We start from the raw sequence: 27,392 nt of genomic DNA, 5'->3' as shown, positions 1-27,392 counted from the left end.
GGCCAAAACTTCCAGAACTATGTTGAATAGTAGTGGTGAAAGTGGGCACCCTTGTCTTGTTCCTGACTTTAGGGGAAACGCTTTCAATTTTTCACCATTGAGGATAATGTTTGCTGTGGGTTTGTCATATATAGCTTTTATTATGTTGAGGTATGTTCCTTCTATTCCTGCTTTCTGGAGAGTTTTTATCATAAATGGATGTTGAATTTTGTCAAAGGCCTTCTCTGCATCTATTGAGATAATCATATGGCTTTTATTTTTCAATTTGTTGATGTGGTGAATTACATTGATTGATTTGTGGATATTGAAGAATCCTTGCATCCCTGGGATAAAGCCCACTTGGTCATGGTGTATGATCTTTTTAATGTGTTGTTGGATTCTGATTGCTAGAATTTTGTTGAGGATTTTTGCATCTATGTTCATCAGTGATATTGGCCTGTAGTTTTCTTTTTTTGTAGTATCTTTGTCAGGTTTTGGTATTAGGGTGATGGTGGCCTCATAGAATGAGTTTGGAAGTTTACCTTCCTCTGCAATTTTCTGGAAGAGTTTGAGTAGGATAGGTGTTAGCTCTTCTCGAAATTTTTGGTAGAATTCAGCTGTGAAGCCAGTGCTGGACCTGGGCTTTTGTTTGCTGGAAGATTTCTGATTGCAGTTTCAATTTCCGTGCTTGTGATGGGTCTGTTAAGATTTTCTATTTCTTCCTGGTTCAGTTTTGGAAAGTTGTACTTTTCTAAGAATTTGTCCATTTCTTCCACGTTGTCCATTTTATTGGCATATAATTGCTGATAGTAGTCTCTTATGATCCTTTGTATTTCTGTGTTGTCTGTTGTGATCTCTCCATTTTCATTTCTAATTTTATTGATTTGATTTTTCTCTCTTTGTATCTTGATGAGTCTGGCTAATGGTGTGTCAATTTTATTTATCCTTTCAAAGAACCAGCTTTTGGCTTTGTTGATTTTTGCTATGGTCTCTTTTGTGTTTTTTTTTTTTTTTGCATTTATTTCTGCCCTAATTGTTAAGATTTCTTTCCTTCTACTAACTCTGGGGTTCTCCATTTCTTCCTTTTCTAGTTGCTTTAGGTCCGTGCTTTAATAGAGAGGAGAGGCAAAGTCAGTTTCTTCAAAGGGAGAACTTGTTGAGAAAATTCACTTTTTTAAAAAAGGGAGGGGTTCAGTGGGAGGGGTGAGGGGGGAATAACAGGGGATTTTGGAAGGGGTGTAGCTTTCCTGACAGCCCTAATTGGCATGCTGTCTCAGAGGAGAGGGTTTTGCTCTACTAATTATTTTGTAGTTTCACAAGTTGTCATCACGGTAACAGTCTCATTGTCCTCAGAGCTACCTGTCCTGACCCGGCTCAGCCGCTGCCTGGGCCTCTCTGCCTGGGCCTCTCTGCCTGGTCCCCAGGTCTTCCCTTGGAAGCCTCTGTTCTGCCTTTTGTGATTTTCACAGTTTTCATATTCCATCACATCAGTCTTAGGATCTCCAGCTAAAATCAAAATACACTGTTTAGACACCTTAGAAACCAAAGCATACTGAGGACGATCATCATGGTGACATCTTCCTCTCAGCTAAATCAAACCTTCATGGAGTTCGTTTCCAGCAGTGGACAGAAGTCACCTTTTCTTGAGACCAGATAACTAATCAAAATCAGGGGCTGTCTCCCAGATTTTTTTTCTCCTTTTTAAAGTGAACTCGTGTGCGTGCATGTGTGCCCAGTCATTCATCCATGTCTCAGTCTCCGCAACCCTATGGACTCTAGCCTGCCAGGCTCCTCTGTCCATGGAATTTTCCCAGGCCAGAATACTGCAGTGGGTTGCCATTTCCATCTCTAGGGGATCTTCCCCTCCCAGGGATCTAAACTGCATCTCCTACATCGGCTGGCAGGTGGATTCTTTACCACTGAACCACAGGAAAGCCTAAAGCAAACTTAGCAAAACATACGTTTGAATGAAATACCTTTCAAAATATGTTAGTTTTAATGATTACAACTAGTTTTTAGTATTTTGTGTATTTCTTTCCAGACTCCCTTCTATATTTATGTTTAAAATAATTTGAATTCCATTGCTTTCTTCAGTTAAATATTTTAGTTTTCATTAAATAAATGTATGATAGTTATGTAAATTAATCCAACATCAAGAGTTCAACAGTTTCCACCTTTCTTGAGACGTGTTGCATAGGTAATTGGAAATAATAGATTAGTAAGTCCTGGTATTCAGATGGACTTATTCAGGGGACAGCCTTCACTTGGGCAGTCTGACCAGGCTGTCATCAAGTCAGGTTGAATTTTAAGGTTCGATTTAAACTTTATGATTTGCCGCAGGTTTGTAACTGACCAGCAAACATCCAGGTCGCCCAGACCAGTGAATGGTCCTGTCTCTCAACCTGTAATGTCCTTGAATTTTGGAACCTATCTCAAACTCCAAACACCTGCTAACACCTGAGGTTTTGAAGTTTACAAAAGTACCCCAAAGTTCCGTTTCCTTTTTCACACTTTATAAAACTCTCCCAGTCCTTTGGCATGCTCCATTCAGAATGTTAAAGAATCCTCTAATCCCCTAGATGGTGAACCTGATTTGAAAATATGAAGTGGTATATACGTTTCTGCTTACTATCATTAACATTTGCAAATGTCTGGCCAGACCCTACCACCTGAATTAGAATAAAACCCTCAAGACAGTCCTCAAATTTGATGCATCGATAGACATTTTCTATGGGCTTATTGCAGACCTCACAGAAGGCTAGGTAGCTCATATCATCAGAAAACATTCTCCTTCAGGATGAAGTCTGACTCCTCTAGCTCCACCAACCATAGGGAAAAGTGAAAAAATATAACTGTGTTCAACTCCCAATCTACAACCCCAGCTCAATGTAAAAGAAATTCCAAAATGAGAAATAAAGTGAATTCTCTCCAAAGACTCTCTGACAGTCCAGACGTAGGTCTGGCATGATGCCCAGAAACTTAGATGGGTACAATTTGGTCACATCAGGTTAATTTAACATCTCTAAATATATCCTCTTTGGTTGCTTTCAGCCTACAGTACTGCATCAACTCAATTCAGGGATTTTTTTCTTTTTCAGAGTAATTGATTTGACATGTTTATTATGACGGCCAAGCATGGGACTGACTGACTAAATGTTTCATTTTTCACTCCATGTTTGGCACATACCCCCGGACACTGTAATTATCCTACCCTTTTTGTCTCTCCTCATTATACGTGAAATGCAGAGAGAGGCCACCCTTTCTGACTGAAAACTGATATTCTCTTTCAGCACTTTCAAGGAGTGTGCTGCTTTGCACACAGGGCCTGAGTGTGAAAATACATGAGTTAGCCCTGATTTGTAAATTGGCTGTCATCTATGTTTCCGTAGTTGTCACAGCCCCGCTGATCTCAATTTCTGTACCTTGAAAATGGGAAGGACAAATCTTATCCTTTTCCAACATAAAGCATTACTGTTGTTGTTCTAGTCGCTAAATCATGTCAGACTCTTTTGCAACCCCATGGACAGTAGCCCGTCAGGCTTCTCTGTCTGTGGGATTTCCCAGAAAAGAATACTGGAGTGGGTTGCCATTTCCTCCTCCAGGGGATCTTTCCAACCCAAGGATCAAACCCATGTATCCTGCTTTGCAGGTGGATTCTTTACCACCAAGCCACCCTATGGACAGCACAGATATAGTATCTCCATCAGTACAGAAAGTTCTGCTGGGCTGGGCTGTCTAACACTGACAAATCTTCCCTCTCACAGCTTCTCTAACTGGCTTTAAGTCAGTCTTTACAGTAACATCAGGTGAATCCATCTCACACAAATGAACAGCAGTCCAAAGCAACAGTGCGTATGTAACACATGACATATTATCATACTTTTTTTCACCCACACTCAGCACTAGCGGCTAGAATAAGCCAAAGTACATGCTGCAGAGAGATTTATCAATCAATAATCAATACCTAATTTTAAAAAGAATTATATCATGGGACAGAGTCTAGAAATATTCTATTTTCCTTAATATGTGAGTCCCTGTAGATCCATGGTCTGGATATCCAGGATTTGAGTGCCCTCCCCCATCCTCTTATCCCGATTCCTCTGTGAATTAAAGATTGATTTTATTATCTGCCGAGTTTCTCCTTGTTTATGGCTTCACATCTATTTGATAAAGAATGCAATGTTAGCAGATATTTAAGTGTTTTGCATGTTATATATGCAAAAATGGTAAGCATCAAATATAAACACAAGCTGATTGACTTAAGATGCATTGTTTTCATGCCTTATTTTATTGCCAATCTCACATATCTCACATCTAACATGGAATAGGCCTCTCACAGTCATAAAAGGCCTACAAACCAAGCTATTGGAAGAGTAATATTTAAGCACAGCATTCATAAAATAGCTAATGGTATTATAGAGTTGACAGATACCATAGAACTGTCAGAGAAATGGATGTTCAACGATCTCCTTTCAAAAATAAGAAAACAAATCAAGAGAGGGAAACTTCCTGTACTGCTGGTGGGAAAGTAAATTGGTATAGCCACTGTGGAGGACAGTACGGAGGTTCTTTAAAAAATTAAAAATACAGCTACTATAATATTTTGCAATCCCACTTCTGGGTGTATATCCAGAGGAAAAAATGGCCCCAAAAGATAAATGCACTCCAGTGCTCACTGTGGCACTGTTTACAATGGCCAAGATATGGAAGCAACCTAAATGTCCATTGATAAAGGAATGGACAAAGAAGATGTGGTCCATATACACAATGAAATAGTACTCAGCCATTAAAAAGAATGAGATAATGCCATTTGCAGCAAGATGGATGGATCCTGAGATTGTCATACTGAGTGAAGTAAGTCAGACAGAGAAAGAGAAATATTGCATGATATTGCTTATATGTAAAATCTAAAAAAATGATACCAATAAATTTATTTACAAAGTAGAAACAGACTCACAGACTTATAGAATGAACTTATGGTTGCCAATGGGGAAGGGTGGAGGAAGGGATAGGTAGGGAGTTTGGGATGGACATATATTCATTGTTAATATTTAAAATAGATAACCAAGGCCTACTGTATAGCACAGGGAACTCTGCTCAGTATTATGTAACAATCTAAACGGGAAGATAATTTGAATAAGACTAGCTCCATGTATATGTATAATTGAATCACTTTGCTATACACTTGAAACTAACACAACATTGTTCATCAACTATACTCCAATAAAAAATAAAAAGCTAAAGAAAAGAGAGTATAGCACTGCAGTGACTTGATTAGTAGTGGAGCCAGGATATGAATCCAGCTCCCAGACCTGGACCGTGAGCTATTTTGGACGTCTTGTTCTTTGCCCTCCCTTGACAAGGAGAATGAAGAAGAACTGGGAAGGCAGGAGAAGAACGTTGGCTTCTCTCGGCAGGAAGGAGTCCTCCTGGCACCTGGCCAGCACCTAGGTGATCCTTGCATGTGAGGCAACATTTCTTCCTAGCCTGAACCAGCATTTCATTTGTCCTATTTCCCAGAGTAACCTATATGCCATCCAGTGGGATTTCTGGCACCACCACTACTCTGGTATGTCTTGGTTAATTCATTTTATTTGTTTCTTCACAAAGCTTTCCTTATGAAAAGCTCCAAGTTCTCGAACCCCATTTCTTTCAAATGGCATCTAAGCATTTACCTTGAGGATTCATAGATATGATTTAAGGGTTCTGTAAATCTCCTGAAAAAAAGAAGAAATTCAGTTCTCGGTCCATACCATTTATTGTTATCAAAGATGTCCACGATTGAAAAAGGCTTAAATCTGCCATAAAGGGAAAAGAGAAAGATGCACTTTTTAGAACAAAAAAAATGCTGTACCCAGGAAAACTGGTATAATGGCCAGGCAGTATGATAAACACCAACTTAATAGAGACAGACAATGGAAATGAAAGAGAATATAATGCTCAAATAGCCAAGGAGAAACAAGGCTGAAGATACATTTCCCTTATTGTCTCTTCCTTCATTCATTTTTCCAGATCCAATGACAGCAGCTACTAACTCACACATGCTAAGAGAACCAAATGGAATCATGATTTTGCCTCCCATTTCAATAACTGAAGAATACATATCTTACTACCGTCTTATTCAACTGAAATGATGGAATTGAGAAACATCCTATACCAAACAGCAATAAATAGTCACAGGAACTTGATTTACCAGTTATAATTTTAGACTAAAATGATATTAAAAATTTCATGTGAGAATACAAATCACAAATTTTAAAAATGCCTGTTGAACTCTTTGACATAAATCACAGCTATATCCTCTTTGACCAACCTCCTAGAGCAATGGAAATAAAACAGAAATAAACAAGTGGGACCTAATTAAACTTAAAAGCTTTTGCATAGCATAAGAAACTATAAACAAGATGAAAAATCAGCCCTCAGAATGAGAGGAAACAATTGCAAATGAAAGAACTGACAAAGGATTAATCTCCAAAATAAGCTCATGCAGTTCAATACCAGAAATACAAACAGTGCTATCAAAGAGTAAGCAGAAGACCTGAACAGACATTTCTCTGAAGATGACATATGGATGGCCAGAAAACACATGAAAAGATGCTCAACATTGCTCATTATTAGAGAAATGCAAATCAAAACTACAATGAGATATCACCTCACACTAGTCATAATGGCCACCATCAAAAAATCTACAAACAATTAACATTGGAGAGGGTGTCGAGAAAAAGGAACCCTCTTGTATTGTTGGTGGGAATGTAAACTGATACAGTCACTATGGAGAACAGTATGCAGATAGACTCCTTAAAAATCTAGGAATAAAACTATCATAATATGACCCAGCAATCCCACGACTATGCTTATACCCTGAGAAAGCTGTACCTGAAAAAAATAGGTACCCTGATGTTCATTGCAGCAATATTTACAATAGCTAGGACATGGAAGAAACCAAGGTGAATGAATAAAGATGGAAGTTTGGTACATATAACCATGGAATATTACTTAGCCATAAAAGGGAATGTACTTGAGTCAGTTCTAGTGAGGTGGATGAACCTAGAGCCTGTTACACAAAGTGAAGTTAGAAAGAGAAAAACAAGTAACATATTGACACATACACATGGAAGGTATAAAAATGGTACTGATGAATCTATCTACAGGGCAGGAACAGAGATGCAGACATAGAGAACAGACTTTGGACACTGCAGGGGAAGGAGAGGGTGGGGAAACGAAGAGTAGCTTTGGAACATTTACATCATCATATGTAAAGCAGATAGCTAATGGGAAGTTGTTGCGTAAAACGGAGCTCAACCCAGTACTCTGTGGCAAGTTCTGATGGGGGGTGGGGAGAGGTTTGAGAGGGAGGGGATATATGTATACTTATGGCTGATTCACATTGTTCTATGGCAGAAGCCAACACAATTTTGTAAAGCAATTATTCTCCAATTAAAAATAAATTTTCTAAAAAAGTTAAAAAACCCAAAAAACCTGTTGAACTAACAATACGTGGACAAGTTGAGCCACTGGGATGTTGGCCTGAAGAATATGACTGTTAAATAATACAGTTCACCTGGTTTTCTGTATTATACATTTTTCAGGGGCTCTGATGATCAGTATCAGCCTCTAAGAAGAGCAATGCGTTATAACCATGACTTGGTGGCAAGTATTCTAGGTAAGAATATTTTGGTATATTTTAAAAGAAGCGCTCACTGGTGTTGACTGACTTAAAGATATTTAAAAATATGACACCTTATAAACCTCTTCCACATCTAGAGGCAGAATATAATGATTTGTATATTTTATTTTGACTTTACATGCGGTGTTAAAAACCCAAAGTACATATTATTTACACATCCACAATACAAGTTTACAAGATATCTATACATGTTAAAGTACTCTATAAAACAGTATAGAGCCACTTCACTTTAGGGTTACTTTTTATGCCGTACCATTAAAAAAGATACAATCTGTGTTTACCTTTGCACAAATGAATAAAGCATTTAAAAATTAAATTAACAGGATAGAGAGTAGATTTTATGTTAGAAATCTCAACATAAATACTGATAGAACTCACATTACAAACTACAAGGCAGCACAATGTTACAAAATGTTATCCGGGTTCACATACAGTTACGGTTCCATTTTCCGCACGCCGGGATTAATATTGGCAGGGTGAATTCGAACAGGTTTGTCGGCGGTGGACTGAGTAGTGTTTATCGTTGGTTGGTTTAATTTATTATCAATCTGTATTATTTTAGTTTCAAAGCTGAAGTGTTGCAAAAACAGAAGTTTTAGCTTTTGAGCTTCCAGAGACCTCAGGGAATCATGTTCTTTATAAAACAATATTCTCAAAGGGAAAGAATAACTGCATCCGTATTCTACATTCTGTATAAAAATGCTCTGGTCTTTTGCAACCCATCCTCCCCCAAGTAATAGATATCATCACAGGAAATCAGTTGAACTTATTTGTCTGACTAAGTCAGGAGCATTCCTCTGCCTTGATACTTTCTAGATGAGGTTCAATAAACCGTGGTGTGCAGCGTATTAACTGAAACAGTCGTCAGGGTTGCACATCATCAACCGTAAGTGGCTTCTGCAAAACTACGAATAAATGACTCTATATATATGGTTTCTGCAGGTGTCACATTACCCAGGAAACCTCATTTGACTTCACATTATCACTGATTCATCCTTAGTGAAAGCAGGAGTGGAATGTTTATCATGGCAAAGGATGTAATGCGGCTATCTGGATGGATTGCTTTACAGTTAATTGTTCTAGGTTGTTGTTACGAGTTTTTTGAAAAGTCTTTTCAGGTGCTGGTTGAAAAACATGTACAACTGGCACTCAGTAAATGATGTGCTATACTGAAAACACTTGACATATTTGAGTACTTCTATCATTCTCATGAATAAGGCACAAAATGCACAGATTCAGGTAAACTCACATGTAATATTTACAGTATACTGTCGTTACCTGCATGACTTAGGAGAAAATTCTCACATCACACAACACAGACAACGTGATTGCACCACTCAGGTTTTCATAGACTGTTTCTGTTAAGCCAATTATGACCCTCTCACATTCCCTTCTTTTGTCTTCTGTTTTGTATGTGAGTGTGGTTCTTTTTTTTTTTTTCCCCATTTTGGGGTTAGAGGGGAGTTAAAATAAGAGGAATTTTACTACAGGGGAGAAACCAAACACAATAAAAATAAAACCTTGTTAGTGTGTCCAAGGTTAATAGAGTCATTGGGGCTTGGATTCACAGTGGACTGGTGAATAAATCAAGGACACCTCTTAACGTCTCTTATCTCCTTAAGCTGGCAAGACTGTAATAGAAGTTTCAGTGACTAGCAGCACAAAATTACTTAGTACTCTTACATTCTGGCATTGGGTAACATGGAAGTCGAGTTAATCATTTTGACTATCAAAATCAGCCTTGGTTTTCTTTCTCAAAGCTGAACCCAATGGACTGCTGTGGGAAGAAATTATTGTCTCTTGTTCAGTCATGCGCGATGTAAACAACTCCATAGCACAAAAAGATGCAATGGGCACCTAAACAGACGCTAGTGGGGACAGAACACACATACACTCACACACACTCACACACACACGCACGCATACATGCACACGCAACACAGTTCCTTGGTGGCAGGGAAAAAAATGCCACACGTGAAAAAGATGCTACAGTTTGGGTCAAAGACTGAATTTTTAGCAAATTGTTTGGTAATCTACAAGTTCATTTCTTTGAGACATTACCTTTTTTTTTTTGACATTTGTGCAAGAGGCAAGGTGAATGCATACATATTAAAATGTTCACATTTAATGGGAAGACCACACAAAATGGCAGTCTAAGTTGAACCCATTTTCAAGTATTTGCTCACAGACAGATTCTTCTGAGCACTGTATCAGCTCTTTATACTGGTTACAGGCAGGTAGCCCCTCAGAGCCACACATCTCTTTAGCTTCAAACAAAAGAAATGGAATGACCAGCACCTTCCTTTGTTTTCAAGCAAGTACACAGAAGCCTTGCTGCAGTAGCTACATATGGCAAGTTCTGATGTTGCCAAAGTTAGGAAGAGTTTCTTTGGCCACTTGGTTCTCTTGAAATACAAGCTAGTCTCTTTTCTTAACCATATCATCCTCTCAACAACATAGACATGATAAAGCCACACAAGGAAGGGCACACTTGAGGCCTAGTAAGTGTATTTGTTCAGTGGTCTGACGGAGGTGGTCTGAGGAACAAATGAAGGCTTTGGTGGCACGTCCGGTTTTAAGGACGGTGTCCTCTTTAGTCCCGTCCGGGGAAGGGTGCCATTACTGGTGTAGCTGCTCTGTCTGGAGAGGGAAGGCTGTAGGTGAACACTCACTGGTGCTCCCTGAATATAATCCACCTTTGCCCCTGCAGGCGTGGGCATGTACCCTCCACGGTTCATACTAGGCTGTCTAGATAACAAAACACCATTTGGTGAACTTAAGTTTTTAGGCATAGCCGATATAGAGTGCCTCTGGGAGGAATTTTTATGATAACCCCTCTGTCTTTCCAAAGAAGTCATCGGAACTCCAGGAGTGGTGGGAACATCCACTCGCTTGGTTGGGCTATTTCTGGGAAGAGTCGAGGGAGGAGAGTAGAGAGATGCCTCGCGGTTAGGGACCTTGGGCGGGACCTCAGACATAGGTCCCACGGGATCCAGCATTAGGGTCTGGTGGGCCATCTGGATGTCTCCCATGATGGCTTTGGGGTTACTATTTGGGTCATTTAGATGCTTCAGGAGATCATTGAGAGTATTTCTGGAATCCACAGAACGCCGGTGATCTCTTTTACTGGATGACTTTGTAAGAGGGTGGTCAATGTTTTGAAGCTTCTTTTCAGCTTTGTGAGCATTGGAGTTTGAGAAAGAAGTGTTGTAGTCATGGGTAGCATTAGGAAGAACAATGGCACTGGGGATATGCCCGTGACTTAGTGGGGAATGGGGTGGAGGACTAGAAGGAAAAAACTGGGGGGTTTCTTTCCTCGAAGCTCCATGGCCATGGGCCTTTTCTGAGTGGCTCTTCATGGCCTGCAGGGTCTTCTGGTGAAGCACAGGTGTAGACTCAGGAGTGGGGAGAGCAGCCAACTCAGGAGGTTGGCCTCGATGGTCCATGACCATGGATTTTGTATCTCCATTGGGTGGCAGCTCTTTCCGACTGGTCAGCAGGTTACTATATAATTTGGGAGAATCGATATTTTGCTGATATTCCTTGACAGGGCTGTCAAAGAGACCATTCAGCTTGGCAAAACTTCCACTGGAGTCTGTGCATGACTGGGCAGATTCTGCATCTTTATGGATCTTTCTGTTTTTCCGAACAAACATGTCACGGTAACAGTAGACTGCCACACCTGCAATGAATGCACCCAAGACAAAAGCTGCAAAGACACAGGTGATGAGGACATTCATGTGGACCATCTGGTTAGACTCTCCAGACTGGACTTCCCATCGTACACCTGCAACAGACACACAGGAAAAGAGTCTGAGTGAGGAGCTTCTTTAATACAGTATTAGCCAGCAAATGGCTTGTCTTGAATCAACACTACCTTCACATGGTCCATATGCTTAGCTTGGAGAGTGAGGTGGACTCCCAAATCACATATTTTTTTCTTTAATCACAATAGGGTCCCCAGAGACACTTACAATTGCTACAAATAAGGGATAAATAACTCTTCCATTGATCTGTATTATGTATTAGTCTTTTCCCTTCCAATCCCTCTTAAATAGTTGTTATATAACATACCAAATTTTAAGCATTTCTATCTAAAATTAGGGCTAGAAATTATGTATTTTCTAACTGGCCCATTTTAAATTCATAAAATGTTTTTCTTTCTCATGATTTTCTCTTAATTCATAAATCAGGATTAAAGGGCAGCTACTGGGATTAGGGAAATGTAGGAATTCATATAAATACACATTTTGATAAAATAATTATGCTAAGACAATTATGCTCTTCTTAATTAGCATGAAAATACATAATTTGTTCACAAACTAAAAGCATCTGCTTAGTCACTGTTAGCTACAAATACAACCTTTCCTGTTTGCTTTTTTTTGCATTCCATCTTGGAGTGAAGCACTCTTGAATTGTCTGCTATGAAAAAAATCCAGACAGTCTAAGGAAGTATACTATGTATTAGAGTTAAATGATATTATCCAATTGTTTTGAGATATTTTAGGAAATATTTAAATTAGACTAGAAGAAAAAGAGTGAATTAGTTTGTAATTATTGCTTTTTTTTTAATGCAACCACAGACATTTAGATATGTTAGTTTAAGAGGTATTCAAGTCTGTTACATGCTATAAACACAGCTATCCCAGAATAAGGTAAGTCAGAGTGAATTGAAGATTCTGTTGCTCTAGGTTAGTACTAAGGCCTTCAAACATTAGTTGTTTTTAATCAATGTTGAGGGCAATGGAGTTCAGTGGCAATGTGAAAGACAAAGAAAAGTAGAGAGAAATGGAATCATGAAAGAAAACAAAAGAGGAAGAATGATTATAAAATTGTTTACAATGAAAACATAAAAATCCAAAATCAACAGACGTAAATCATAAATGACAATGCACTGCCATAAAAACTGATTGGAAACCTGATACCACGGTTTAGTAAGCACTAAAGAATAGATTTCCCCACCCCCCAGAGTCATAGATCTAATAAGGTAATTCAACAGGCAGCTATTTGATAACTGCTTCTATTATGGGCCGAAAATGATAGTTCCGGACAAGTGCTCTGTTATGTTTTATAGCTTGTGGTATTCGAAAAACTTGGTGCCTGGCATATATCAATACTTCTCAGATCACATTGTAAACTGGAGCTAAACAAAAGACTGGGAAAGGCTCCTAAATAAAACAGCCAGTATCAGGATATTTGCAATTAATGAGTTTTGTTCTGGGATGTTGCCCGGGTGGCCTCGGCATTTTCTGATATCCAGCTAGGTTCTGGGTCCAGCTTCTTCAGACGGAAGCCAACATGGATTAGATTGTCCGAGTGGCTGTTTCACCAACCCTTTCAGCTTTCCACCTCTGTTGCTGTCAAGGAATGCACTCCATGTAACCACAGAAAACCAGAGCGACCGCGGCCCGTGAAGGCGGTGGTAACAGCAGAGGGGTCTCCATCTGGGTTCACCTCCACCCACTCCTCAGAGATATTAGGAATCAGGTTTCCACTCAGTGAGAGATGAGTTCCCTGGTGAGGCCTTACCCTTTGGGATACCTGATAAAGGATCAGTAAAATCAGAAGTGTTTGGGTCATCTTGAACTACAAATTTCCGGGAGCTGGTCAGTTTAGGTCTCCAGGTATCAATCACTTTAGGTGTAATTTCTGGGATACTTGCCATTGCGGTAACAGAAGATGAAGATACCTCCATGTCTGTGGTGGCAAACAGATTTTTATTAACGTGGGTAATGCCAGCCCATTGTTTCTGACTGGGCTTTTGTATTTTCAAGTAAAGTTTAAGCAAATTTTATGAGAAAGCCTGTTTGAGGATTTCATCAAAACACATCTAAGGAGATTATACCAAATTCCTTTCTTGCAAGGGAGAAATAAAAACTAAAAATTAATCATAAAGACACATTACACAGATTTCAAATTTGAAGACACTCAAAATACTCCTACTGAAACTTCTGGGGTGATTAATGACACTCATGGAAAAGGTAATATGAATCCCACAGACGGTGATTTCCTCATCTTTTTGTGGGACAGCATCATTTCATTTCTTTTTTGTGTATTTTTAAAAAGTAATTTTGGTAAGAAGCTGTATATCTTTCATGGGGGAACCTAGAGTGTAACTTCATCAGAAAGCACCTGGTTGGTTCTGCATAAACACTCGATTTTGGACTTGACAAACAGGCTGTCCTGCTTTAGCACAGACCTCCCGCCCATCTGTAGATTCCTGAGTGCACTGAGGGGTCACTGTCCATAGGGAAGCACTGAAGCTTTCCAGAATGCCCGCGGAGTTTTTTTTTCCAAAGAGTAAGAAGCAACTCATGCACAAGAAATGGCATTTATGAGCTGATTAAGGATGTCCTGATACATAGGATCTACCATTCTTTTCTCCCCACTGAGGAATGAAACAGCTAGTGAATTTTAGAACCAGTGATAGGATTGGGAGTAGCTTAACCTCTTAGCGCATCTATTACTGAGTTCTGCCAAGCAGATTTTCCATCAAAATGGAAGCATATGATTTTAGGCAAAAACTCCAGAGACCCAAATTCAGACTGGTACAAGGGTCACAGATGAAGACTCCAGAACAGATGAAGACAAGGCAGCGGCAGGGAAGCACAGGGAACCCAGTGAACATCTTAATACATCAGAAACCAGCTTCATTCGATGGGGGCCTTTTTCACACCACTGAGATCACAACATTCAAAGGTTCCAGGGATTACCACAAACCATTCCAAAAGAGATCTCTAGAATTTATAAATACACATTCTGGGGAAATGTGTATTTGTTTACTAGGTCTTAGGAAAGGTGAGGAGAGAAGGGGAAATAATGAAGTTCTGCCATCCATTAAAAATAGATGGCTGCAGGGAACATTCACGATGCACAGGGGTGAGAGAAGAAAGCTCAGGTGGACGGGCGTGCAGCTGGAATGCAGCCTATGTTAATCCATTGGATTTTTCTTAAAGGATGTGCCTTGGTCAATGATGGACTATCAACATGCTACACAAGGTGAAGTGCTGAGTAAGAAAAAGTCTTTGGGACCATCAGGGGGTTATGAGTCAAAGCACAAAAATGAGGGGCTGCCAAACTGCGCAAAAGGAGGGGAGAAGGGGCTGAAAATGCTGAACTGAAGGAAAGAAAAGGTTTGTTAATTCAAAAAAATGAAAAAAAACTAACCAGATGTTGGACCGCCAAATATTTTGTAATCTGGTGTAGTTGAAGTAGGCAAAATTTCTAAAAGAATTAAAGGAACAAGTAATCAGTAAGAAGTAACCAAAAGAAAGCAAAAATTTACGAATTCCAATTAACTCAAAAAGTCAAAAGAAAGGACTATAAATTAAAAAATGAACCTACTGGTTAGACTACCTTTCTCTAGATTTCCTATGGAATTGTAAATGGCGAAGGAAAAAAAAAAATAAGATTCTTCTTTAACTTATCCCCATGATCAAACAGCTCAGCTTTTGCGAAGTTCAAGTTAAATGCTAGGTGGCATGTGTACTGAGTCATTATAAAAGGCTGATTGTAAAATAATGTTCACGTGCAAATGTGGTCCAAAAGAAGCATCAGGAGGGAAAGGAAGATTCGGTCTTACCGTGGCAGTCCCCTAGATGGGCCGTGTTGCCATATTCTGTGTCTTGCTCAAATCCTCCAGCGCTGTGGTTATGGAAAGCAAACAAGTCTTCAGTTAACAGCCTTCATAGGAACACAAGTGACAACCAGAGCAGAACCAAGAACACAGACAGATTAGTAAGAATGAGCAGAGAGATAAAAATGGACATTTCAACATAGCTTGCTAAGATGAATATTTGTATTCAACATTTAGTAACTAGAGTGTTTAAGAGAGCAGAAGAGAATTGTTTTCTTTCTCGCCGTCTATCCCTTTCCCTTAAGTATTATGCTGTCTACAATCTCCTTTCCCTGTCATAGCTCCAGATTTTGTTTTTCTTTCTCCCATACAACAACAACAAAAACAGAAAAAAGGCAAGAAAGAAAGAAAAGAAAAAAGAAAAGTAGTGTTATTGGAATTTTTCTAAAATTCCTAGTTTTTGAGGCCCTGGAGAAGACAGAAGCACATCTGGAGAAGATCTCCGTTACTGTGACAAAGTGTACTTACAGCATCGCTGGGCTCACTCGGCCACAGGCCCCTTGGCTTAACCAGCCACAGTATGGGTCTCGAGATGCAATACAAGACCTGTATGCAACCAGACAGAAGGTAACCTGAATTTTCTCATTATCAAAGGTCATGATCCTGAAAAACCCAGGGTGAGGAAAGAAACACCAGCTTACTTTTTACATGATCCATAACGCTCACAGCGACTGAGGGGGATGCGGATAACGCAGCTGGAGAACGCCACATATAAAGCATGATGGTCTTTATCCAACTGTAATGAGATGACCTTTCTGTCCTCCTCATTTTCAGCATTGCACCTATATTGTGGGAGACATTTTCAAGACAGAGGTTTAGTAAGTCAAGAGCTATAGGAACTGGGTGAGGCAAGTGAGGTTTGGATTTTGCAATTACTGAGAGCTGGGGAGGTGTTAAGGAACACTCTCAGTAGCAAACTAGGCAAGTACGCAGTTTAGGATGTAATAATTATGTGATTCATCTTCTACTGCTTTGCATGGTTAGTTAAATTTCAGGCTGGACAAAGGGTTTTTTAAAGATTGCCTTCCTGTTCTGATGATAGAAGGGAATTGCATTTGTGAAGAGCATGTTAGGCTATAGGGAAGAAAAAGGATACTGTTCTAATGCATTTTAATCTTCCTGTGCTAACTATTTCTAGATCGCTCCTTAGTCTTCCTTGCTCCATTACTCTCATCTATCTCGTTTGTTTTAATGGTTCATATAATTTTGTATATCAGTGGTTGCAAGAATTATGGGGTATATGTGTGTGTGTGTGTCTATCTGCAACCAGCTGTAGCATAGTTCTGGATACACCATCCTGAAATAGATCTGTAAGGTAACAGGGGTGGGGTAAAATATTCTCATTTTCCATAGGTGACAACAAGGGCTGAATTATTTTTAAATGTCCACCCTCCAAACCCTGAGACTCAAGAAAACACCAAATCCGGGTTTTTATTTCAGTGAGAAAAACAAACAAACCACAATACTAATAAGCCAAACCACTGCTAATTTGAGGCTTTCCTGGTGGCTCAATAAGTAAAGAATCCACCTGCAATGCAGGAGACCTGGGTTCTATCCCTGGGTTACAAAGACCCTCTGGAGAAGGAAATGGCAACACACTCCAGTACTCTTGCCTGGGGAATTCCATGGACAGAGGAGCCTGGTGGGCTACTGTCAATAGGGTCACAAGAGTGGGACATGATTTAGCGACTAACCACCACCATTTCTACCACTGCTAATATAGAGGGCTGAAAGAAAATGACTAGATGAAACAGACACTGGAAGTCCCAAAAAGCGTTCTGGTATAATATACCTACTTTGCATGGTTGTATGCTTCAATCTCTTCCAGTAATACGCTGTCATTCAAAGAGAAAGGGCTGGTCTTCGCCAAAACTTTAAGCACCACGCCAGCTTCTGAGCCAACAAAGATGACTGTGTAGTTCTGGTGGGGTCCGGCAGAATGGTCGACAGCGATGGCCGTCAGTCTGTACCTGCCAGAGGAGGTGAATCAGGTTAGAGAGGGGGCCAACAGGAAGGGGGACCACTGAATGGGAGCGGGCCTGCGTGTCTGCCCAGTCTTACCTGATCCGAGTCTTTGTGAACCAGGGCTCGTCGGCAATGGGTGGGACAGCTGAGTCCATCAGGGGGTGGGATTTGATGAATGACAGGGTTTCATCAGGGAAATCGATGGAGGTTTTATAAGCTTCAGCAAGACCATGCTTTGCACAACAGCCAGGCCTGAAAGGAAAATAGTTTTCCCCTCCTCACAATTTGTATCTAGGGAAAAGGTGTCTATTCTGGAAGAAAACGTTAAGAGAGGAAGGAGAATGAATAACATTTCCAAAAACTCGGTGGGCTCTCCACATTCAGGCTCTCAGTCACAGTCACTGAGTTTCTATCTGCAGGCTGTACAGGGACACCCTTCCTGGAGAAGGAGGGGGGCCCAGCTGCTCTCTGAGGATGCATGCTTCCAGTGACCAGAGGGCTTTGTTAAAGACAGAAATCCTTTCTGTCTTTATTGTGTTCCTACCTTGGCTTTGGTACTTTGTCTTCAGGGACCGCTGTCCAAACAGAATCTGGAGTTTTCTGTTCTTTAAACCGTCCTTTGAATACTTTTTCAATGTCATCCATGCTAAACGCACAGACTGCAGAACCAGGAATGCTGAAAAAGAGGAAGAGCATCAGGGGACAGCAGACCTGTTCTGGGTTCCCACAAACAAGACACAGAGCGCCTTCTCAAGCTCTGGGGTCAGTTCTCACCTGTTGAGCTGTGTGGTAAACACCCCTACCACTGTGGGAATGCCATTGATTTGTATTATGTCTGTAATAGACTGCAGAACATCAAAGTAGAAAAAGGAATCTCCAGGGACAGAACAGTTAAGCCGAGCCTTCAGAAACGAAGTCCAGTGTTTCTCCAGGACCCGCTGGGAGCCACCCATGTCGTTTTTACATATGCGGGCCACACGGGAATAGACAGCCTGCCCAGGGGACAAAAGCAAGGCAACAGGATCATGAGCATGGAGGGAGACCAGGAACAAAAAGCTGCCAGATAAGGGAGGGACAAAAAATGATAAAAGATACATGTGGTTCAAAAGACTCCAGCAGCCTTCCCTCTAGGGATCTGCAGAGTAAGAATGTAAACTATATTTACCTGTGAGAAAAACAAAAAAGGAGGGCCATTTTCCTGTTCTACCAAACAAGCTCCCTAAGAAGTGAGCCACTGGGCTGCCTGGCTGGATGGAAACCATTCCCATACTTCATTCCCCACTTAGCTTCTCATATTGTTAATGAAATGCACCGTCCTTAAACCTGGCATAGAAGGAGATGCAATATTTTAGAATCTTACGGACTTGGACTGAAGTACTCGTCAATGAACAGGGGCCCTTCCTTTCCATTCTGCCTTTTGACACTAAGAAAGAACAGCTATAATAGATTTCTAAAGAGTTAAAGAAGCATCCATAGCTCAAGGGTGCCTGCAGCACATTCTCTGTAGTAACAGGAAAAAATAAATAAAACCTTCTCAAGGCTGCTGTTCCCACTCTGGCCATTGTTCAGTTATTTCCCAGCAACTATTCTCTTGCTAAGCAACACAACTCTCTGCACTTGGCCCTAAATGCACTGAGTGCTGGAAAACATGCAAAGACCCTACCAAGGCGGGCTTAATTCCATGCAATACGAGTGCACAGTCATATACTTGCCTTGCCTAAGTTATTATGTTCTACAGCAATTTCTCGAAAGAAGAAATAGACGTAGTTTCCATATTCTATGGCATGCAGAAAGTGTGGCTCTGAAACAGAAAGTGAAAACAAACTGGTTCCTAAAGGGTAATTCAATTAGCATGATATCCCGACTGCTAGGCATGACTGACAGACATCACACTGCTACTTTCAAGCCAAGCACTTTGATACGCCACCAAGTTTCAGGAGTCCCATTATGGGTATGTTGAAGCTTTAGGGAACCCAGAGTCTTTAATGTCAGCTAATGGACTAGAAAAAGCCTACAGGGAACTGAACTACAGCAAAGGTCTTTGTTTCAACAGATTTATTCATTAACCTATTTAGCTAGTAAAGGAAACTTTTTATGTTGAAAATTAAAAATCTTGATTTCTAGACTCCAAAGAACAAAATAACTCTGAAGATATGAACTAACAATTCCCAGGGTTAAACTTTCCAGGATAGGCAAAAGGAAGTAGGTAAGGAGCAGTACCTGCATTCAGTTAGGCAAATAGTACACAGAATGGTGATCTTTTTTTTTTTTTTGAGGTCACCTAAGATAGAAATCTACTTTCCAGATATAGCTACTGGTCTCCTCATTCCCCACTAATGCAGCCAACCAAGGCAGCTTGTACTGGGCTCTAAATTAACAATATAAAGTCATGCACTGAACTTTTCAATGTCAGGGCTCCTGTTTCCATGTACCCATCCTGCCACCCTTGGCAATATTGGTCTTCAAAGTTACCTTTGATCCATTTGGAATCATATTTTATTGTACGGAGAGCAGATCCATCACCCATGCTTCGATAAATAACAGCATCACTGGCCAAGAAGTCAGCCACTGTGGCAGAATACAGCTTCCCATCTGGAACCAAGGTTATAATTTAAATAAAAATAGCCACAGTTATCATAAGTGTGTTATCTCATGTGTGTGCTAAGTCACTTCAGTTGTGTCCAATTCTTTGCAACCTTATGAACTGCAGCCTGCCAGGCTTCTCTGTCCATGGGATTCTCCAGGCAAGAATACTGGAATGGGTTGCCATGCTCTCCTCAGGGGATCTTCTCAACCCAGGGATCGAATCTACATCTATGTCTCTTGCATTGGCAGGCTGGTTCTTTACTACCAGCCTCACCTAGGAAGCCCATGTTTTCCCATGTAGTGTGTTATATCCTTTGGAGTATTTTCACTAACATCATTGCTATATATACAAATAAATCTAAAACCTGATGTTTATAATCCACTTGTGACAGGTTGACCCGTATTATCTAAGTTTATAGATGAGAACTTGGAGCACCTAAAAGTTAAGCAACTTATTAAAAAAAGGCTTCCCTGGTGGCTCAGATGGTTAAAGAACGTGCCTGCAATGCAGGAGATCCAGATTCGATCCCTGGATTGGGAAGATTCCCCTGGAAAAGGGAATGGCCCCAGTGTTCTTGCCTGGAGAATTCCACGGACAGAGGAGCCTGGCAGGCTACAGTCCATGGGGTAGCAAAGAGTTGGGCACAACCGAGCGACTAATACTTTCACTTTCAGCTTATTCAGGGTCACTGGCCTAACAACAGAGCCAAGTGTCAGAATACTTATAGTATGCTCAGTTATAATTCCTCTTTTTTGAAAATCTGTTCATAGCTTTTAGTCTTTGAAACACTCATGTCAAGGTAGCTATTCTGGTTATGAGCTTTTTTCCTTCCTTTAAATTCCTCTTGCACCTTCAATGTCATTAATCATTTATATTCATTACACTAAAGAATCTTACCAGCAAAAAGGGCAACATTAGTTTGTCTGGCATCAAATGGGCATCTTGCCAGGCCACTAATTTCTTCTCCATCATACTCTAAGGTATTCAACTACAAAAGAAAAATAAATAGCTAGTGTCACATCTGTTCAGTGTACATGTTTGAAGGCAATACTGCTTTATTTGTACTGAAATTCTATGGGAAAAATTCTGTCTTTATTCTCTCATAGTGTTAGAGATAAAATAAATTACTGGATTTATAGAAGAAAGGATTCGACGCTAATACCATACCAGTAGAGGAAGAAGAATTGATTAAAAACAGCACATTGTATAAAATATACTTACCTTATAGTATCTACACATGGGATTAAACGCATTGGTGCCACAAACAAAAACCATCTCATCGTTTCTTGGAACAAATACTTTAATAAAGTTGTGGCATTCATCCTAAAGAAAGTAAGAGCGACACTACCATTAGACATTCCATAAGCCTACATCGTGGGCTCAAGCCACCATACAGACTCAATCTAGTGATCGCATATTTGTTTTACTTACTTTATGCTTGCCTTTCATAGCACAGTTTTCTCGATCCTGTTGTCTTGACCGCCATGTGAGTTTCTGCATCAATCAAGCAAAACCAAAGTTCAATATTTTAAATATTGAGGGGAGAGGGACATTACCCAAGTTCTAAGGGAATGCAAATAAATTTGCCAACTACAGTTGCTCACCTTGTTTGGTATGACTTCTGTTTTGGGGATTTCATTTAAGTTTACTGTATAAACTTGATCCCTGTTGGAAACAAGGCAGTAAGTCATATCATGTGAATACATAAAAATGTTAAGCTGCTTCTTATTTTATTTTTACAGAGCTGGTTTTATTGTGTTTTAGAGATCATTTGGATTTTCTCTGTCTCCAACAAAGTCAACAAGGAGTACTTTTTCATTAGTGAGATGCTTTATATATCACTGTGGTTAGGGAGTGAAGAAAGCCCTTTTCTTCAGGCATGGGTCAAACCACTACTCAGTATTAGCATAGACATACTTTTAATATTTTTTGAATAATTCCCAGTTAAAAAAAGACTAAAGAAAAAATTTTTTTTTCTCCTGCTGCTTTAGGAATAAAGAATGGTGTCTGCCTTCTTGACTGCAGTAATAAAATAGGACCGCTGCAGGCTTTTGCTCTATTTTGTTCCTGGTACACAACGCTGACTCTTCTCAAGTGAGTATTTTTGGCAACTTGCAATTTTTGATCACAATCACATATTAGTTTTTCATGAACTAGCCACATTAATGCAAGCACCACAAGAGAAAAGAATTTTAATCTAATAAACCAACGAGGGGAAAATTACCTGCCAGCAATATAAAGTGTGTCTCGAATTTTCAACATCAGCTGAAAGTCCAGCCTGTGCTGTGATTCATTGCCTGAAGGGCGTCCTCTAAAAACCGGATATTGCCTTGAATCTGCAAGTAAAAACGGGCTAAACCATCAGTCAGGATTACGGAGCTGAAGAATCGATATACAGCATTGATTAGCTGTATATACTAGTTGTAGAAGAGTTTTAACTAAATCCTTTACTTAAGGTCTTGAATATGAATGAATAAGAGATGGTGAATATCACCAAATGGTCTTTTTCTTTTTAACTGAAAACATTTAACCTATATATAGGTTGCTTTAGAAAAGTGCCTAACTAAATTGTCCCATTTTCTTCAGACACTAGGAAATGATTATGGATAAATGAGGATGTAAAACATTTTAAAGACATAAAATCCTCTTTCTAAAAATGAATATGCTTAGAAAATCAAAACCAAAAAAAAACCTTCTTTCTTAGAAAAGAGTATTCTTTAGATCACTTACAGTGATAGTCAACAGTATTAAGGGGTTCATCATCTTCAGGAAAGCTGACTGCCCTCAACTGGGAAATCAGTAGCAGCAGCATGTAGGCACAGAGCAGGAAGAACCTCATGGTTGGGCCAAGATGAAGGCAGAGCAGCCCCTCCTCAGAGCGTCCACTTAGCTACCTGGAAAACAGAAAGAGTTTGGAAAGATCTCTGCTGTGATCAAAGAGCTTTGTCATTTGTAATCAGTTCAGTTTCCATCATGAGCTCTCTCCAACGTCCCCCTCCCATCAGAAAGATGGCAGTGGTGGAGGAGATACCTCTGAAAACATAGGCCAAAGGTGGCATTCTGCCAAGTCTGATTAAAGCATCTGGTGAGCATATCGAAGTTTTAGGCCCATTTGCAAGAGTTTTTGAGGTAACTACGTATGTCATCACAGCAAAATCACCAGAACCACAAACAGAAATGCTGGCTGCTGACTTGGCAAGAAGATGGGCAAAGTTGGGATTAGAATTTTAATTAAATGCCAATCTGCTTCCCTTCCCCCATCCCTGAAATAAATCCAGTACAGCCTGTCTCTGCCCTCCCCATCCCCCCAAAATGCCCAAGCTGTCTCGAGAGTATCCAAGGAGCTGATGGGCCTGTAGCCCCTCTCAGCCCCTTAAGGCACTGCCAAATTCCCAGCATTATTCAAGCTACCCCCTAAATTCTTAAGTAGAACAGTTCCCTAAACTTAGAAAGAACAGCATGAAAGCAGTGACATGAATGACCTTGAATCAGGGTGAAAGAGAATGAAAAGAAATGAAATGATTTCACGATCAATCAATCAGGCAAAGCAGGGTAGGGATGACCAGCACAGCTGACACCAGGCCACTGGGGAAGTCTATATTTTTACATGAAAGCATTTGGACACAAACCAATACCCTAAGTATGCCTGTCCTCTTAGCTTTATTAAGCTTTAGAGCCATATGGGGCCTTAGGGACCACCTAGTCCAACCCCCTCATTTTTCAGATAAGAAAACTAAGGCCTGATAAATTAAGGGACTCATTGAATTTCATGGAACTATTTAGGGCAAGATCAGAGAGTCCAGACTGACATTACCTGAGTCCCTATCCAGATGTTTTCCATCAAATTAGATAATGAAATTAAATGACTGGGTTTTTCTCCTTAGAGAATAGAAAACTACAAAAATAATAATCTTTGGGGGATAATGAATATACTCATTACCTTTACTGAAGTGATACTTCATAGGTGTAGGTTTATGCTAAATTTTATCAAGTTGTACAGGTACATATATGCAGTGTATTGCATGTCAGTATATGAACAAAGCTTATAGCATTAATTGTACATTATTAGCTGTAATTTTTAAATAAAATCTTTAAATATTATTAAGTAATTAAGAAAAGAAACTAAGGCCCTGCTGGGACAATGGATATTTTTGTGAAATGGTAAAAGCTCTGCTTCACAATAGTATCACCCCTTCCTTGACCAAAACTGTCACTTACTGCTACTATACTGTTAGTCTCAGTCTTTATATATCTAAAAACTTTAGCAGGGATCATAAGAATCACTTCAAATTCTTGGGGAGTTCAACCACTCAACTAATACTATATACCTCTTTCATCATCATCTTCTTTTTTTTTTGCTGTGCCACACAGCATACGGGATTTTAGTTCCCCAACCAGGCACTGAATCCACACCCCGGCTAGAGTCTTAACAACTGGACTGCCAGGGAAATTCCTTTAATTTTTTTTGCTTCATCTTCTTAATGTCAAAAACACAGATGCACACACATGCATTCTATGTAACATTTTCAATATTTATCTTTTTAACGGAAGTAGAAGCCATTTATGTAGATGCAACATTTGGAATCCTAGTTTTACAAAAGGAGAGAATAATATTGCAGTACAATTTTCCTTAATGGACAACTAATCCAGTAGTAAGTTAACACATTTAAAATGTCCTGAAAATAGTCTGGTGGAATGGAACCTGCAGCATCATCATCTTGTACTTGAGTTGAAAGACTGCAGAACTTGGTTGTGATGGGATTTGGGCTTGAATGGAACTCCACCACCTACTGGCTTATCAACCTGGGAAAGGTTCTTCAACCTGTCTTAGCATTAGCTTATTTATAAGATGTGGATAATACCACTTTCTCCATTGGGTGAAAAAGAACCAAGTTCCTGACACTTACAGATTCTGAGCAAAGTTAATCCTCCTCTCTCATTTCCTATAGGACACCATGCATATGACCAAGCTGACCTTAAGAACATGGGCAGAGTCTAGAAAAAAGGCATCCTAAAATATTAAAGCTATTTGGTCAACTGTTTTCCCAAAGGTTTAAAACGCTAAAGTTGTTTTTAGAATAAATTTTACAACTTTAGCCTATTTATCAACATAGAAAAGAAAGCAAAAAGCAATCACTGATAATCCTACCATCCCAACCCAACAACTACGATGATCCAGTTCTAGTTTTCTTGCCACATGCACATATTTTCAGTCTTCACAGAAGAGAACCTCTTTCAGTTGCTACTTCGCCTTAAGTGGCATCTCCCTGTCTTGCTTTTCCATAGTATTTTGTCAATTTTAAAGACTCTAAAGAAGACATGCTCCAAAATCACTGCAGACAATGACTGTAGCCATGAAATTAAAACATACTTGTTCCTTGGAAGGAGACCTATGACAAACCTAGACAGAGTATTAAAAGCAGAGACATCACTTATATAGTCAAAGCTATGGTTTTTCCAGTAGTCATTAAGGATGTGTGAGTTGGACCATAAAGGCTGAGATCCCAAGAATTGATGCTTTCAAACTGTAGTGCCAGGGAGGACTCTTGAGAGTCCCTTGGGCTGCAAGGAGATCAAATCAGTCCATCCTAAAGGAAATCAACCCTGAATATTCATTTTAAGGACTGATGCTAAAGCTGAAGCTCCAATACTTTGGCCACCTGATGAGAAGAGCTGATTCATTGGAAAAGACCCTGATGCTAGGAAAGATTGAAGGCAAAAGGAGAAGAGAACAGCAGAGGATGAGATAGTTAGATAGTATCACTGACTCAAAGGACAAGAGTTTGAACAAACTATGGGAGATAGTGAAGGACAGGGAAGCCTGGCATGCTGCAGTCCATGGGGTTACAAAGAGTTGGACACAACTGAGCGACTGGACAACAACACACATTTGTATATACATACGTGTGTGTGTGCTCAGTCATGTCTGATTCTTTGTGAGCCCTTGGACTGTAGCCTGCCAGGGTCCTCTGTCCATGGAATTTTCCAGGTGAGAATGCTACAGTGGGTTGCCATTTCTACCTCCAGGAGGTCCTCCCAACCCAGGGGTCAAGTGCACATCTGCATCTCCTGCTGCATTGGCAAGCAGATTCTTCCCCACTCTGCCACCTGGGACACTGTGTAAACACACATGATGGACAATGCCTTTTGCAGCAAAATGAACGGACCTAGAGATTGCATACTAAGTGCAGTAAGCCACCGAGGGAAACAAATCTGATATTGCTTATATGCAGAATATGTAAAAATGATACAAATGAACTTATTCAGAAAACAGAAATAGACCCACAGACAGAGAAAACAAATTTATGGTTACCAAAAGGGAAAGGAGGGTAGGGATAAGTTAAGAGTTTGGGGATTAACATACACACACTTATATATATGAAATAGATAAAATAGATAAGCAATAAGAACTTACTATATAGCACAGGGAATTATACTCAATATTTTGTAATAACCTATAAGGAAAACAATCTGAAAAGAAATATATGTGTGTATGTGTGTGTGTGTGTATGTATAACTGAATCACTTTGCTATATACTTGAAACTAACACAACACTATAAATCAATTATACTCCAAAAAAAAAAATAAATAAAGAGAGAGAGACCCAGGACATATAAAAATATGAAATGTTACCCTAGGAATTAAGTTCTGCTAGGACATCTATACCACACTGGACGTTTCTGCTGGGTATCAGATGGAAAAATGAGAAACACTAATGAATCCTAAAGAAACAGAAACATTTGCCTGAACACAAAATAATTCTGTCAATCTTTGTCCACTGGGACAAGTAATTGAACAGTTCCCATCATGTGGGCAGAGCCTCCATGCCCCAGACAGCAAGGCGGGGAGGGGCACTCACCAGGAAGAGAGTCTTTTACAGCTGTGATTCCAGCATTGAGATGAGGATGGAATCACTGCTGACTCACTGGCAAGCACCAAGCTGCTGGCTGAGCCATCATTTCCTATAACTCATTCAACTGACACTGCAGAAAGCAATTTCTCGCTATACCCCATTCCCCACCAATCTCATCTTCCAAAAATAAAACCCCACTGCTAATTACTTCCTGTCCCTGCATAAAGCTGTATTTAAAAAACTACTTTCAGATTTGCCATAGAAATTATAAATGGAAATATTTAATGTGAAATACATACCAAAGCAAAGCTGAGTAGGGAAGGGAAGAATTTGGAAATACCTGAGAAAAATGGACCAAGGAGAAGATTTATTTGTATGTAAACCATTTAGACTACTTTGTTCTCGCCTTATTTAAGGAAATATTTAATCTCAGGTTTCCAGGGGTAGTGAGATTATCAAGCCAATTATGTGGAATGAAGGCAAGACATGAGGCAGGATGAGATGTTGGTAAAGAACATAGACTTTGAGGTTAGAAAGATCTGAGATTTGTTTTATTTTTTTAGAGTTTATTTACTTGGCTGTGCAGGGTCTTAGATTCACCATGTGGGATCGTCTTCAGTCTTTGCTGCAGCATGCAGGATCTTCCAGCGGCAGCACGCGAACAATTAGTTGTGGCGTGTAGGA

The 27,392-nt window shown here is 39.8% G+C and overlaps 1 protein-coding gene across 11 annotated transcripts in view; it reads right to left on the bottom strand.

Moving 5' to 3' along the window:
- Nucleotides 7,752-27,392, bottom strand: part of SEMA6D (semaphorin 6D) — a 57,079-nt gene continuing 37,438 nt past the window's right edge. For 2 of the 11 annotated variants that reach the window (XM_018054161.1, XM_018054160.1), the window contains exons 2-19: nucleotides 22,585-22,748; nucleotides 22,079-22,190; nucleotides 21,459-21,519; nucleotides 21,286-21,348; nucleotides 21,076-21,177; nucleotides 20,752-20,842; nucleotides 19,740-19,859; nucleotides 18,980-19,068; nucleotides 18,042-18,259; nucleotides 17,812-17,943; nucleotides 17,364-17,519; nucleotides 17,099-17,272; nucleotides 15,944-16,084; nucleotides 15,771-15,848; nucleotides 15,249-15,310; nucleotides 14,834-14,890; nucleotides 13,196-13,363; nucleotides 7,752-11,453 (exon numbers count right to left, since the gene is read on the bottom strand). In XM_018054161.1, the coding sequence (XP_017909650.1) occupies nucleotides 10,165-11,453; nucleotides 13,196-13,363; nucleotides 14,834-14,890; nucleotides 15,249-15,310; nucleotides 15,771-15,848; nucleotides 15,944-16,084; nucleotides 17,099-17,272; nucleotides 17,364-17,519; nucleotides 17,812-17,943; nucleotides 18,042-18,259; nucleotides 18,980-19,068; nucleotides 19,740-19,859; nucleotides 20,752-20,842; nucleotides 21,076-21,177; nucleotides 21,286-21,348; nucleotides 21,459-21,519; nucleotides 22,079-22,190; nucleotides 22,585-22,693 (3,222 nt within the window). In that variant the 5' untranslated portion in view covers nucleotides 22,694-22,748 and the 3' untranslated portion in view covers nucleotides 7,752-10,164. Of the gene's footprint in view, nucleotides 11,454-13,195; nucleotides 13,364-14,833; nucleotides 14,891-15,248; nucleotides 15,350-15,770; nucleotides 15,849-15,943; nucleotides 16,085-17,098; nucleotides 17,273-17,363; nucleotides 17,520-17,811; nucleotides 17,944-18,041; nucleotides 18,260-18,979; nucleotides 19,069-19,739; nucleotides 19,860-20,751; nucleotides 20,843-21,075; nucleotides 21,178-21,285; nucleotides 21,349-21,458; nucleotides 21,520-22,078; nucleotides 22,191-22,584; nucleotides 22,749-27,392 lie in introns of all 11 variants that reach the window. The other 9 variants (XM_018054158.1, XM_018054157.1, XM_018054159.1 and 6 more) reach the window with 8 other exon arrangements.

The sequence above is a fragment of the Capra hircus genome, chromosome 10, assembly GCF_001704415.2.
Source record: "Capra hircus breed San Clemente chromosome 10, ASM170441v1, whole genome shotgun sequence".
In the NCBI taxonomy this organism is placed as follows: domain Eukaryota; kingdom Metazoa; phylum Chordata; class Mammalia; order Artiodactyla; family Bovidae; genus Capra; species Capra hircus.
This window is presented reverse-complemented; position numbering and strand designations above follow the sequence as displayed.